This window comes from Gracilinanus agilis, chromosome 3 (assembly GCF_016433145.1).
Source record: "Gracilinanus agilis isolate LMUSP501 chromosome 3, AgileGrace, whole genome shotgun sequence".
Lineage (NCBI taxonomy): Eukaryota > Metazoa > Chordata > Mammalia > Didelphimorphia > Didelphidae > Gracilinanus > Gracilinanus agilis.
Window position 1 is genome coordinate 414192045 of NC_058132.1, and position 16187 is coordinate 414208231.

The following is a 16187-nucleotide window of genomic DNA, read 5'->3' on the forward strand; positions in this document are numbered from 1 at the left end:
CAAAGAATAAGGGCTACAAAGACCAATGGAAAATAATTGTTGCCCTTAAAATGCTCATGAACTCCTTAAGGGATTTAATATGGATACAAGGTAAATTAACACATTTGTAAAACATGGGAATTGGATTAGGTGATCTCAAGGATTACTTCTAGTCCAAACATTCTATTTTGAAATGTAATACTTGCCTTGCTTAACGTGAAATGATGAAACTTTTGGAAAGGAATTAAATTGGTAGGATTTAAATGTAAGCTAACTATTGGGAGGAATTTGCTTTTGCTTTTTCCAATCTGCCCACAAATGCTCTTCTGCCTTGGAACCAATACACAGTATTGATTCCAAGATGAAAGGTAAAGGTTAAAAAAAAAAGGTGATTATAATGGTTTAATTAAGTTATTAAAATTCCTGAAATTGAATATTCAGTAATGTTTACTAGAATATAATAATTAAGCAAATCTAGTTTCAAAACTTTTTAATGGTATGGGATAATTAAATAAGCTCATCTCATACATGAGTGTCATAGAGAAATTAAAAAGGGAAAACAGACTTCTGGTCAAGATGACTGCCTGAAAACAGGCTGACCTCACAGTTCTGAAATACCTGCTTGCAGCACAAACAGAATTCTTACTGGCTTGAAAAATGAATTTTTAAAAATTCATTGAGAAATTATAGTAAGGAATTTCTTCCACCCAGAACTATAAAAAGCCAACATTCTCTTATGGCAGTAGGCGATGGACCAGAGAAAGATAGATCCTGAAAAACTCTGTCTCCAGAAAGAGTCCTAGACAGTTAGAAAAACTATAGTAGGAACCCTTGGATGCCATGGGAACAGCAATCAACAGGACAGTAAGTTGGGCGGTGCTTGAGCTAGATCAGCCCAGGAGTCCAAAGATCCTTGTAGCTCCCTGACACTTGAGGTGCCAAAAAGCTGTGGTTCTTATCTTAGGGTTCTTGAAATTATTTTTGAAAAATGCTTCGATAATTGCATTTAATAACTAGTTTTTGTTGTAATCCTATGTGTTTTGTTAGGTATTATTTAAAGTGATTACACTAAGAAAAGGTTCATAAGTTTCACAAGACTGCCAAAAGGAGTCCATGATAATAATGATGACGAAAGCATTTATTACTAAACTTTAAACTCTTTGTAAAAAATCTTTATTAATAATTACCTTTTTTATATCTTCATAATCAACTGGAAAGTATACAATATTATCTTCCTCACTTTAGAGATGAGGACACAGACAAAGGAGAAAGTAATTTGCTCAAGATCACACAGCAAGTCTGAAAACTTAATTTGAATTTGAACTTTTTCTGACTGCAGGTCCACAGTGCTCTATCTACTGTACCATCTAGCTGCCTCATTATATAAAAAAGGTTAAGAACCCCCCTCTATCAAATGTTGTTCAGTTCAGTCATGACTGGATTTTTGGGACCTCATTAGGGGTTTTCTTGGCAAAGATACTAGAGTGGTTTGCCATTTCTTTTTCTTGTTCGTTTTATAGATGAGGAAGTTGAGGCAAAACAGGGCTAAGTAACTTGGTCATAGAGCTATTAAGTGTCTGAGGCTACATTTGAATTCAGATCTTCTTGATCATAGGTCCCAGCCTTCTATCCATTGTGGTACACCCTACCTGTCCCAACCCCTATCAAAGAGGACCCTAACATTTTAGCATGTTTAACCTCAAAGAGTCAGGACAGGTTCTAACCCTGGGGAAACAGAGGTCAAGGCAGGAATATTAATCATATATTAAAGGTTTACAAAGTACTTTAATAAAGATTATCTCAATGGATCCTCATTACAATCCTGGGAGGTAATAGGTGCTATTATTATCCCCATTTTACAGATTGGGAAACTGAAGCAGGAAGAAGTTAAGTGATTTGCTTAGGGTCACAATTATTGTCTGAGGGTAGATCTGAAACTCATGTCTTCCTGATGTCCAGAGCACCAGACCATTCATTGCACCATTTATTTGCCTCAAAGAAACTGCAAAAGGCTGATTATCAAACTCAAAAGGGCAGAAGAAAGAGAAGCCTGGACTTGGCAAAAAATTCCAATTCATAAAAGAAGCTAGAAAAATGTGTAAACCAAAGAAGACTCCAACAAGTACAATAAAGAATTAGTACAAATCTAAAAAATTCCCCTAAAGAAGGAGAGCTCTGTAACAACTATAAGGAGAAATTAAAATTAAAAAAAAAAAAAAAAAAAAAAAAAAAGGATTTTTCTATAAGGACTACATGAATGCCTAAAAGAAATGAAACATGTTAACCTTACCCAAAAAATGGACTCTTTTAGAATAAACAAATAGAAAGCAATGATTCCGTGAAACATTAATAAATAGTAGAACTTCCCTAGCCTCCAAAAACTGAAAAAGTGAACAAAAATATAAGATATCTGATTACCAATAAAAAAGTAACTTGGAAAACAGGTCAAGGAGGAAAAATAAATCTAGAATCATGAGATACATGAAAGTCATGACTAAAAAGGGGCTGAGATATATTAAAAAAAATTAAAAAGAAAATAAATGCAAGTTACCTAGATGGGTCAGAACTAGAAGATAAAGTGAAAACAGAGAGAATATACCAATGGAGTTCCTCTGTAAAAGCAACTACAAATTGGAAAGGCCTAGAAATGCTGGAGCATTTCAGAACTCAGAACTCCCATGTCAAAGAAAAAAAATACTACAAGTATCCACAGAGCAGTAGGGTCAAGTACCAAGGAACCATGGTCAGGATCACATAAGACCTGGAAATTTCTACCATAATGAAAGGAGAACTTTGAATGCAATATTCCAGAAGGCAAAAGATATAAACTTACAACCAAGAATAATTTAATATGGGGGCAGCTGGGTAGCTGTGTATTGAGAGCCAGGCCTAGAGAAGGGAGGATAGGATCTAGGTTCAAATCTGGCCTCAGACACTTTCCAGCTTTGTGACCCTGGGCAAGTCACTTGACCCCTATTGCCTAGCCCTTACCACTCTTCTGCCTTGGAGCCAATACACAGTATTGATTCCAAGACAGAAGGTAAGGGTTTTAAAAAAAAAAGAATAATTTAATCTACAAAGGAACTCTACACCCTATTGCAGCTATACACAGATGGTCAGACCCTTGATCTTGCCATAATCTACATCTGTTCTATTTCCACGTTCATGAATTCTGAAATTCCTTTATCTGATCATAATCTTGAAAGATTTAAGAATTATGATTAATGTCAACTATGTCTTGAAAGATGAGGAACTCAAAGGGCAGGGAGTGATTATTTTTGGACATGGCTATGTATGGGACTTGCTTTTCTTGATTCTGTTTATTTATAGGATCCCCCCCCCCCCGCCTTTTCTGTTTTTAATGGGGGCATGGTTTAGTAGTTAATAATAATAGCTAACATTTGTTAAAGCACCTAAACTTTTGCAAAAGGCTTTAAAAATAGTCTCACTTGATCCTCACAATAATTCTAGGATGAAGGTACTGTCATTCTCATTTTACAGATGAGGAAACTAAGGCAGACAAGTTAAATGATTTTCCCAGGGTCACAAAAGCTAATAAGTATATGAGCCACTGATATTTAAAAAAATGCACAGGACAGAAGGTTCTGAAAGAAGCACAGACAGAATGGCTATTTTGAAAATAAGACCTATGATTTATTATATATTTCTAAAAATGGATGAAATGTGAAAAATATTCTTGCTGTTAAAATTATTTTTAAACTTTTTAAAGTTTAAAAATTAGAATAAAAAATATAAAAGAGGGATCACAGCACCCTTAACCTTAGTGTTTAAAAGAATTTGTCTCTGAATCAAATTAAGTAAACTAATGAATTTCAGCTTAATAACAGTAAATCTATATACCATTCAAATGAAAAAAAAAAAAAAAAAGGCCACCAACCTGGAGAAGTATACCTGTGTCTTCAGAGGTACCATCTTCATCCTTTTCCTCTTCAACATTCCATCCATCTTTTCTTGTTGGATATTTGCCTACTGCTGGCAAAACAAATCCAAGATCTTTTACAAAATGCTGGAAATATCAAATATCTAAGAATTATCATTTATAGGAGAATCTAATAATTCAAGCAGAAAATGGATAGCTTTAAAATTATTTTAATTTAATTTCCCAAGGGTTATTTAGTTTCTCCAATTGTTCAGCCACCAGAGCTAAAGACAAGTTAGAGATATAACATATGTTTCTTTATTCAGCCTGGCTTTTACATCCATAAGCCATTGAAAATACCCTATCACAAGTTTCCCCTTTTAAAAATATTTCTATACTAAACATAGAATAAGGAAAAAAACATTTGTTAAGTGCTAAGTGACACCGTGCCTAAGCACTGAGGGTACAAATAAAGCTAAAAGACAATCTCTGCTCCTAAAAGAGCTTACATTCTAATGACAGAAGATAACCTACAAAAAGGAGATAAAAAGTGGGAGGGAAACAGGAGACAAGAAGGTACTGAAGTCAGAGGCCAAAGGAAGCTAGAACAGGCCCTGCAGGAGAAAGTAAAGTGTTGGTCCCTCCATAAAAATGAAGCTTTCAAGAAGCACTTACCAATGGGCCTAGAAGAATAACAACGGTGAGTGGACAAAGGGGGGAAGAGAGGGAGAGCAGTTTTAGGTGTGGAGGCTTTAGGCACAAAGGTAAATAAATACCAGTGGAGTTGTTCAATGGTGTTGCTCTCTGTAATCTCTTTTGGGGTTTTCTTGGTAAAAAGATATTGGGACCATTTTCTTCTCCAGCTCATTTTACAGATGTGGAAACAGATGTGGAACAGGGTTAAGTGACTTGCTTGTCCCAGGGTCACTTAAGTTAGTATTTGAGGCAGGATTTGAACTCGGTTATATGTCCCCTTCTCTCCACTAACACAGACATCATCCTAGTTCAGATTTAGATGAGTTTATAATAAAGCTTTTCTATTACATTTCAAAACTTTCTTTTTAAAAAATTTCAACTTTATTTTCACATTTTATTCTCTTCTATGACAAAAAAATAAAACCTGTTACAAACCATGCACAGTCAAGCAAAACAAATTCCTGGACTAGTCATGTCCAAAAAACCCCATATGTTTCAATTTGCATTCTGAGTTGACTAACTCTTTATTTGGAGGAGGACAGTAAGTTTCATCATGAGTTCACTGAAACTGTGGTTGTTCATTTTATTGATGGAAATTTCCAAATCTTTCAAAGTTTTGTCTTTGTCCTAGTTCTGTTTACTTCACTTTGCATTAGACCAAAGATATATTCTCAAGACTTACCTGAAGTCATCCCATAGAGCTTCGTTACATTCATACACCATAATTTAACTGATGGATACACTCTTTCCTCAGTCTCTATTTCTTTGTCACCACACAAAATAAGCTGCTATAAATGTTTCTGTACATATGGGGCCCTCCTTTTGATTTGCTCTTAGGGCTATCGACTTAGGGGTAACACTGATATTATGGGGTTCAAAGGGTCCGCATGGTCTAATAATTTTATGGGGATAGATGTCTAAACTACTGCAATAACCTGCTGGTTGGTCTCCCTAACTCAAGTTTCTTCCCTACTCTTGTCCATCTTCCACTAAACTGTCAAAGTTTAAACTCCCTAAAGCATAGCACAGATCTGACCAGGTTACTTCTATTCAATAAACTCCTTTGGTTTATCACTATTACACCTCTAGGATGCACAAATCCTCTGGTTTCTAAAGTCCTCTACAACCTGACCCCTTTCTACCTTTTTCAGTCTTCTTATACTTCATTTCCTTCTATATACTCTATTGGTGATGCTGGCATATTCTTGCTATTCTTCACTCATGACATTTCATTCTTGACTTCATGCTGCTGTTCTACTGGCTGTTGATAGTTTGACCTGGATATAGCACCATTATAATATGTACAAATATCTATAGCAGCACATTTCTGTGGCAGTGAAGAGCAAGACCATCAATTGAGGAAAGGATAAACAAATGATGGTTTATGAATAAAATGGATTTATTATGTTGTAAGAAGTGATGAAAGGGATATATTCAGAGAATCCTGGGAAGAGCTGCAGAGAAAAATGAGCAGTACCAGAAACATTTAAACAATGACTACAAATAAGAAAACCAACTTCATGGCAAAATGTCTATGATGAAGTTTATGTGAAAAGGATTTTCTTCCTCTTGACAAAGATGAGGATGCTATTAGACATGGAAGGTGTGTGGCTTTGTTTTGCCTAGCCACTTATCTCTGGTTCCTAGGGAGTATTCTAAGGGGGTGAGAAGGGAAGATTGTGAAATGACAGTGATGGGCTTTTTTTTGATCAATAAAACACTTTAAGAATAAAATAATGGCATGAAAGATTCTCAGTAATTTCTAAATTGCTCATAAATTTCACCTGTACTTCAACTTCAATATGTGATCTTACTACTAATGTGGCTACTTTCCCCCTTAAGTGTAAACTTCCAAGTTATTAGTTTTATTTTGTGAGAATCCTGTCCATGTCCTGGCATAAATTCTCTTTAGATACAAACCAATAGGCTTCATGAGGTGCCAAAGGTTACACTCACAGTTTATTTACTGTCTTATTCTTGATATATGATTAATCTGTCCCTTTTTCAACCATACACTTTCTGGTTAACATCTTTAAATGATATAAATATAAGTTCATTTTTGTTTGTTGGCCAAGAGTCCCTCATTTGCCCTTTGTAGGATGGACTGGAATGAAGAGAGACCAGAGAGAGGCAGACCCACCAGTAGGCTATTATAATAGTTGAGGTGTGAGGTAATGACCATCTGCACCAGGCTGGTGACAGTATCAGAGGAGAAAAGATAAAGATATAGCAAAGGTAGGATAAAGAGAACTTTGTGACTTATTGGCGAGGGAGGGATGGGAATTGGTGGTGGTGAAGAGTAAGAAGTTGAGATTGTGAGCTAGGTGGATCAGGAGGCTAATGGTACCAATGACATAAAAAGGAGAGTTGGGAAGAAGGAAAGGGACATTTTGAATTTAAGATGTTTTACAATTAAAACTAGATCCAAACAATTGGAAAAACATTGATTGCTCATGGGTAGGACGAGCTAACATAATAAAAATGACCATTCTACCCAAATTAATTTACTTATTTAGTGTCATACCTATCAAACTACCAAGAAACTTTTTTACAGAATTAGAAAAAACTATAACAAAGTTCATTTGGAAGAATTTAAGATGTTTTAGATTTCAAGTTCAGGGGGCAGCTGGGTAGCTCAGTGGATTGAGTCAGGCCTAGAGACAGGAGGTCCCAGGTTCAAATCTGACCTCAGACACTTCCCAGCTGTGTGACCCTAGGCAAGTCATTTAACTCCCATTGCCTAGCCCTTACCACTCTTCTGCCTTGGAAGTCTTAATTCTAAGACGGAAGGTAAGGGTTTAAAAAAAAAAAAAAGATTTCAAGTTCAGTTCAAGATGTCCAAAAGAGATTAGAGGTCAGGAGAGAGGTTAGGGGTAGATAAATAGACCTGAGAATAATTTACATAGAGATGATAATAAAAACATGGGAGATGAAAAGATCACTAAGCAAAATTGGATAGTTTGGAGAGAAGAGAGGAAAGCTAAGGACAAAGTCTTAGGTAACACCAGACATTAGTGGGTGTGAACTGAGTGAAGATCCAGCAAAGGAGACTGAGGAATGTTCAAGCAGGTAGGCAGAGAACCAGGATGGACTAGTGTCACAAAAACTTAAGAGAGAAAATAATATCAACAAGAAAAAGGTGGACAATAGCATTAAAGGCTGAAGTGAATTCAAGAAAAATGAGATGTGAGGAAAGGACATTAGACTGGTAATTAAGACCTCACTGGTAACTTTGGGGAGAAAAGTTTCAATGGAATGTTGAGGTCAGAAGCCAGTCTTGTAGAGTTAAGAAGTTAGAGGGAAAAAAACTGTAAAACAATTTGTTGTCCTTTGATAATGCTTCTTATCTGTGATTTATGTGTACTGATGGGCTAAAAAAGCAACAGATGGTCCTCCCAAACAACTACATGTCATGGTCTGAACAGGCATTTCTCACAAATTTGCTTTTCCCCTGAGGATTGTCAAAATGATTTCTTCTGAATGGTCATGTATCCTAAACTGAGATCAATTAGTATTTGGGGAGTAATTCAATCATCACATCATCTACAAAAAGAAGGAGCTGAAGGAGGTCTTATCTATGGGAATTCCTCTTCTTTGTGAACTCTAAGAATATTCTCCAGGAAAAGTGATAGATAGCTTAAGAGAGCATCCATCCCCCCATTTTAGAACTGCTGGTTATAATTACAGGACTTTTGAATCTTTATGGTTACAACTATCATCTTACATGGCCTAAATATATATAATAATAAAAATAGCAGCTAACATTTATATAGAGCTCACGATTTGTCAGGCACTATGCTAAATGCTTTACAATTATTATGCTATTTCATCTTCAACAACAAGCCTGGGAGGTAGGTACTATTATTATCATCCCTATTTTACATGAAGAAACACAAAGCAAACAGAGATTTAAGTGATTTGCCCAGGGTCACACAGTTAGTAAATGTCTGAGATTACATTTGAACTAAGGTCTTCTTGACTTCAGGTAGGTACTTTAACCACTGTACTACCCTTGTTGCTCCGTGTGAAATAATTTATTGGAAGGCAATTCAAAAGCTTTGTGACAATAATTAATTTAAAAAAAAAAGAGGTCTTGTGTTCTCCACAACTCCCAGCCACTTCTGGTCTAGCTGATCTATCTCCTCAATTTCATGATGAGTACCATATTTCCAATTCCTCATGTAGCATGTCAGGTACTGAAGTGTAAAGAGTCCAAATGGAGTTGTTCTTCTGTCATAAGGGATGGAAACAGATTATTATCAAGATCCTGGGAAACATTTCTCCTTTTGCCTATTTATTAACTTCTTCCCAGTTTCATCTCTCTATTCTCTGAGGACGATCTAGTCTAGCTGGGTCTATCTAGTTACAACATTCTACCAAGTTTTTTGTCAACTAACTCTGTAAGGTTCACTGCTTGAAATTATCTTCCTCATTAACATTTGGTAAAAGGGATTGCATTCTAAACTGCTGTTGCTTTTAACTATATAGCAAGGAGAGATAAAAAAATTTGCTGGTTTATGAGATTGTGAAGCTTTTAGCCTCTTCATGTACACAGCTTCACAACAGTCAAACTCTCAATTGACATGATCATCAGAACCAGTATCTTTCCTTTATAAACTTCTCATGGGGTGTGAGGAAGGGAGTCGATAGCTTGCTTTAAAAGGTCAGGTTTGAACTGTTTTGATTATATGCTATGCCTTCTTATCTTTATTCTTCTAATTTGGTATTAATTTTGATTTTTTTATTAGCAAGTCAATGGTCTGATTGTACAGAGAACTAATTAAATTATGAATCCATCTGTACCGATTAAGATACAGCCAATTTAATTTAAATGTAGTTTAGGAAAGCTGAGTTGGTTGAACTGATGTTCAGTATAAACTGATTATTTTATATGTCTATAACAAAAATTAATTTCATTTGGTCAATTTTATCATGTTCAAGAAGTTTAAGTTTATATAGGCATGAAGCTTCAAGTCTTTGGCTTCTTTTATTTCCTAGTTATGAACACTATTTTCTAATATGTTTTCCACCATGTTCTTGTGCTCCTACCTTTGCAATGAAGAATATACAAATATCAATGTATGTATATTGACTTGATGTGGTGAATTAAGTTTTAGCTCCATAGTATAGTCTTTTTTGCTGATGTGCATCATGCATATGGTAAGGCAATCAAGTAGTCCATGAAAAGCTTCTTATTACCTTGGGACCCTTCATGAAATTAACTTTTTCAACTTCTTTATTTGCCTCATCAATGAAAATCTTTGAATCATCTTTTTATTTATCTGCAACTTCCCTGTGATTTTTGGTTTCAAGAATGTTAATAATAATAATAATGATAGATGACATGTACATAGTTCTTTAACAGTGGCAAAGTACTTCACATACATTAGTTCATTTGAGCCTCAAAATAATTCTGTGGAGAAGGGACTACAAATTATGAGGAGGTAAATATCAGAGGCAGGACTGAAGTCCAGATCTTCCTGACTCTAAGGCCAGTGACCTATATTACTGATATAGTTCAGTTAATCTATTTTATTACTATTTTTTATTACTATTTTTCAGTAATAAAGTATATAAATTAAGGTATATCCTTTTTTGGGGAGATAATACTATTGCACACTTAACAGATGACAGGCTATTGTAAATATAATTCATTATTATTTTTTAAACCCATACCTTCCATCTTGGAGCCAATACTGTGTATTGGCTCCAAGGCAGAAGAGTGGTAAGGGTAGGCAATGGGGGTCAAGTGACTTGCCCAGGGGTAACACAGCTGAGAATTGTCTGAGGCCAGATTTGAACTTCCCGTCTCTAGGCCTGGCTCTCAATCCACTGAGCTACCCAGCTGCCCCCTGTAAATATAATTTTATAGGCACTTGGAAACAAAAAATTTTGTGTGACTTGCTTTATTGTAATATTTGCTTAATTGCGGTGGTCTGAATTATCCCTGAGGCATACCAGCATAAAACCCCTGGTCAAATCATGCAATCCCTCAGTTTCTATAGGAGATGGCTAGGCTGATGAAATCACAGCACTTAGTCCATTTCCTCTGGGGAAAAAAGAAGTTTAAAAATATAAAATATGAGCATATATAGAAGGAAGGGAAAGTGTAGTAAGAGTTTGGGGCCTGGATTAAAGAGCTCAACTCTTGGCTCTAATACTAGGTGTGTGATCTTGGTCAAGTAATTAAATGCATTTGAATCCTGCAATTCCATACAATATCTTCTTTTGGTAAAATAATCTTATTCCCTTCCCCACTGCATGTTTTATTTCATTTTTAAAATTTTGATTTTCAAATTCTCTCTCGACCACTCTCCCTGTGACAGAAAGTAATCTGATATAGCTTTTACATGTGCAATCATTAAAAATGTCTTATATGACTAAATATGTAAAACCTCCACCAGGTTCAGTTACTTCAACCACTCATTGGACAAGAATTTTACTTTGTAAGACTACCGATAAAGTAATGTTTATACACAGTCTGAGATTTTTGATTCCTAGCCCCTAAATTCTTTTTTTACTACAGGAAAAGGAGGATGCAACAATGATGGCCTTCTGTTAATTTTCTTTGTTTCACTAATTGTGATGCTCAATAATTCATCACTTATTGAGTAGTCTCTCCCTGTGGATAAGCTGCTCCATTGCCAATTAGGCTGGTTGTTAGATAGCAGAGAGGGTGTATCACTGGGATCATAACTCAAAGCTTTTCTGATTTGGTAGAAATGTGCTCAAGTGGCATAGCTTTTAGAATCCATGATCACCTTAGAACACAATGAAGCATAAGAGCAAAGTTTATGTGAAAGACAGATTTTACTAGTGTGTTCTATTATTTTCTCACTCTAAAGATGACAATATCCCTTTCTTAACAAGAAGTAAACATGAACAGAAATTTTCAATCAGATGGATTGTCCCTTCCTGTCACCACCATTAAGACCTCCCTCCTGAACTTTTTGGAAGAGAGCTATCTTTCAAGCTTTTAATTTCTATAATCTCTGTCACATCCTAGTACCCTATAATCCCTACTGTGGTATCAGAGTGGTACCTGGAAAAGATGACATATAAACAAATTTCATACACTTATCATAATTAAACTTTACTTTAAGACTCTAAGACTACGTAGGAAGATTAAAGATAAAGAGGTTTGAGTTATTTTCAGGTTCTATTATTAAAAAATTTCACCAAGGTCATTTAGCTCTTCATCTAAGTTATTCATATAAATAGAAATAATGATTTAAAAGCATTGATATGAATATTAGAAATCTAGTATCAGTAACACCGAGAGATGTCCAGAAAACATTAAAGGAAGAAATGTTGGAAAGAATATGTAGGGCAAAATTATCACAGATAATCATGCACATTGTAGCCTAGATATAAAGAGTATAGCATTGTTCTTGGTATCTATATTTTATAATGAAAATGTGTTAAGGATCTTTCAGTCTTGGAATTCACTAGGTCTTCAGCAAATGTATAAAAGGAAGGGCAGGCTGATACTTAAAGAGTTTCCACCATGGCAACCTGAAGATCTGGGTCTGAAATCTTGCCTGACACTAGTTATGGAGAAGTTTCACAATCTGAGATTTGGTTTTCTCATCCATAAAATGGGGATAAAAAATAATAGCACCTCCTTCACAATACTTTGAGGATTAAATGATTAATGTAGATAAAATGGTGGGTGGGGGGGCAGCTGGGTAGCTCAGTGGATCGAGAGCCAGGCCTAGAGATGAGAGGTCCTAGGTTCAAATCTGACCTCAGACACTTCCCAGCTGTGTGACCCTGGGCAAGTCACTTGACCCCCATTGCCTACCCTTACCACTCTTCTGCCTTGGATCCAATACACACACCACAGTATTGACTCCAAGACAGAAGGTAAGGGTTTCATAAAAAAAAAATTAAAAAAAAAATGCTTTGGAAACCTTAGAGTACTAAAGGCAACTTTTATCTTGTAAATGAAAATTCAAGACATTCCTTACCTGGTTTCTTTTTAATGATTGCTTTTTTAGATGTTAATTCATTATCAGATTCTTCTTCTTCAGACAGCTCACTGTCGCCATTAGTTTTCTGTTCCTCCATTAAATCTTCAGGGGCAAAGGGGGACTGATCCACAATGACTTCAAAGATTCCTTTAGCTATCGTTTGTACTAAGGTATGGCTATGGATAGAAGCATAAGGAAAAGAATGAGATTAAGATGAATGATACCTATTGTGGTACATGAAGGAATGAGAATTATTAAATTTCTGATTGACTTGTTTTGTGTTTAAGGTTAGTCAGTTGGTCAATGAGCATTTAAATGACTAGATACAAAGAAATATCTACTTATATGTTAAGCTACTATGGCGATATAAGCACTAAGTGACCAATAAAGTGTAATGCTGAACAGATGACAATGGATAGTGAAACAAATTGCTTGAGTTGTTGGAAACAGAGTTAAACTAGCAGCTCAACTATCAGTAAAAACTCAAGTGTCTAATTGGTATTTCAAATTTGGCTCTATCTTTCCCTTCAAATAACAGCAATTCCTCATACTTACATAGCATTTTAAGGTTTACAAGCACTTTCTGCATAACAACCTTGTGAAGGAGGGAGTACAATTATTCTCATTTTACAGATGAGGAAATATTCAGAGAGGTTAGGTGACGGTGCCAGAGTCACAAGTCTATTAAATGTTTACAGCTCGAACTCAAATCCAGTATTACCAACTCCAAGACCAAGTTCAGTGCTCTTATCACTTCATGACACACAACCTCTAATGACAATATAGAAAGATTCAGGATGTGGCATGACTTGATATGATGGTCTTTTTCTTTTCTTTTTTTTTTTTTAAGATTAGAAGAATTTGAAGAAAAGTTATACATAAGGCAGTAAAACCTGAGTTTTACTCCTTAGTTACTTACTCCTTAGTTTTAGCTGCAATCTTGCAGAATGGATCAATAAACTTGAGATTCTGATCTGCCACAAGCTGCAATTTAAAAGTATGAGGAAATAAGAGAAAATAAGAACAGAGAAAACCGTTTTTGTCTCCTTTTCAAACATGTTACAGGCAGTAAGTTTTTTGGGAAACACGTTATGGAATCCACTGAAGCATTTCAATTAGTTTGACTTAGAAATTTAAAAAGTAATTTCTGCATTAACTGGAGCTGATTCTTTATTATTCATGCACATGTCCTCAGAGCTACCTTGTTCACTTAGCTACCATGTCATGGCACCAATATTCAAAGCCAGTAGCTGAAGAAATTCTGCTCTATGTGGTCCTTGATCCTCTCCTAGCCAGAAAATTTCTGAGCCTAGCTAGCTGGATTATCAATGTCATAATGGAGATTATAAGAGACTTGATTAGTTCTACACTGGAAAAAACTTCACACCTTAAAGAACAGTATCACATAAAGTACTGTAATTCTTATAATACATCAGGTTATTTTAGTTACCTGGGTGGCTAACCTGGGTTGGCTTGACCACCAACAAACACCACAAGCAGGTTACTGGCCTTACCTCCTTTGCTCCCACTTTTGCTAGTTCATCTAGATAGATGTCAATGAAGTGAAATTTCACTCCGTTAGGAGAATTGCTCTCAGGGTGCAGAATTTCCTTCATCAAGACATCCAGAAAAAGCTTGATCCGGCTAGTGAAAAAACACAACATAATTATTTCTCAACTATTGTATGTATTATAGTTAAAAGTTAAAAATAGTTATTAAACAGATCAATGTTAGTATTTTAATATATTAATAAAGGGGGCAGCTGGGTGGCTCATTGGATTGAAAGCCAGGCCAAGAGATGGGAGGTCCTAGGTTCAAATCTGGCCTCAGAAACTTCCTAGCTGTGTGACCCTGGACAAGTCACTTGACCCCTATTTGCCTAGTCCTTACCATTCTTCTATCTTGGAACCAATATAATGTATTGATTCCACGACGGAAGGTAAGGGTTTTAATAATAAACAAACTAATTAAATAATAAGTATGAATATGTACAAAGTACTTAAATACAAGGTAGTTTGGGAAGGAGGATTACTAATATTTGGAAGGATTAAGAAAGGGTTCACACAGAAGACAGGTGACTGAGATGTATTACTATAATAGTGAGTGTAATCCAGGCATGAAGGACAGATAGTACAAAGAAATGGAGATAGGAAATGAAGTGTCATATGTGAAGAACAAAGAGGCCAGTTTGGCTGAATCACAGAATGTAGGAAGGGAAGTAATGATAAATAAGGCTGGAAAGACTAGTTAAGGCTAAGTAGCATAAGGTTTTACCCTCTTTTATCAAGCTGCTAATTATTCTCTTTTCATATTTTTATTCTCTACCTCTTAGTTCTTTCCTTTCTTTCCTCTATAGCTCTCATTTGGTTTTTAAAAGAATATTTCGGTTCCTTCTCTTCTAGGAATGCTAGTTGGACTTGTGTTCAAGCTGTATTTTGAGGCTTTGTTTAGAGATTTTTATACTCTTTTTCTCCAGTGTCTTCCTTCCCAATTTGCCCTGGGCTAGAAAAATGACTCAATGTGACTTTTTGGCTTTCCCAATCAGAATTCAGTTTTGTGCATTCTCTAGATTTTTGTTGAGGTTGTGGGTGGGAGTGAGCTAGGCTAAATGCCTCCTCTCATTTTAGTATCTTGGCCCCTTATGTAGTTTAGGGCTTTAAAATTTTAAAAGCATATTATATTTTATCCTAGAGGCTGAAGTCACTGGAGTTGGTTTACAGTTCAGGAGTCACCTGGTCAAACTTATGCCTAAGGGAAATCATTTTGGAAGTGGTGTGTAAGATGGACTGGAGAGGCAAGACGGCTCAGGCAGGGAGACCACTGCAGCAGTCCAAGTAAGAGGTGATGAGGACCAGAACTAAGGTGGTAGCTATGAGAGAAAGAGGATCAGATGCCAAAGATGTTGTGGAAGTAGGAACAGCAAGATATGGCAATTGATTGGAAATGTGGGGCTAGTAAGGGAAAAGGAGTAGGAGGTGAGGAGTTAAGGATAATGCCAAAGTCACAAACCAGAGCCTGGAAGAATGGTGCAGTGCCTTGGACAGAAGCAAGGAAATTTTAAAGAGGGGAGTTTGGGAGAAGGATGATGTTCAGTTTTGGACATTCAGTTTGGATGGGTAGGAGTGAAGCTTAGAGAAAGACTATTCTCTGTGACTCATATATGGACTCTGAGGTTTATACTTTCTCATTATTTTTTTCAAATGGAAGTACAGAAAATGCTGAGTGACTTGCCTTAGCTCCAGAGTCACTGCGATAACTCCGGCCCCAAAGCTTTAGACTAGGGCTGCTTCTATGATGCCACACTGCCTTTTTGGGCAAACAACAAAACCATAATATATCCTAGGAGAATATTTTACTTAACTTGTTTGAACTTCAGTTTCCTCATGTATAAAATTTGACATAAAATCCTTTCTGGCTCTAAATCTATGACCTTATGAGAAATTGCAAAATATATATAATGTAACAAAAATCTGGAGAATTTGGTCAAAGAAAAAATAATTGAGTTAAACATGCAGAAAGACTCTTCTCACTATCTCCTTTCCTATCCCTAAACTCTACTATGTATTTTTGCTTACTATACCATGTATACTTTTGCTTTTTATATTGTTCCTCTGTGAATTCTTCTTCCTAGAACATTTATGTTTTCCGTATCCATTTGG

The 16187-nt window shown here is 35.8% G+C and overlaps 1 protein-coding gene across 3 annotated transcripts in view; it reads right to left on the reverse strand.

The window, feature by feature from the left end:
• Nucleotides 1-16187, reverse strand: part of RRP1B (ribosomal RNA processing 1B) — a 41220-nt gene that overhangs the window by 13419 nt on the left and 11614 nt on the right. For 2 of the 3 annotated variants that reach the window (XM_044670249.1, XM_044670246.1), the window contains exons 6-9: nt 14043-14172; nt 13448-13512; nt 12526-12704; nt 3878-3972 (exon numbers count right to left, since the gene is read on the reverse strand). In XM_044670249.1, the coding sequence (XP_044526184.1) occupies nt 3878-3972; nt 12526-12704; nt 13448-13512; nt 14043-14172 (469 nt within the window). The remainder of the gene's footprint in view (nt 1-3877; nt 3973-12525; nt 12705-13447; nt 13513-14042; nt 14173-16187) is intronic. The other variant, XM_044670248.1, reaches the window with a different exon arrangement.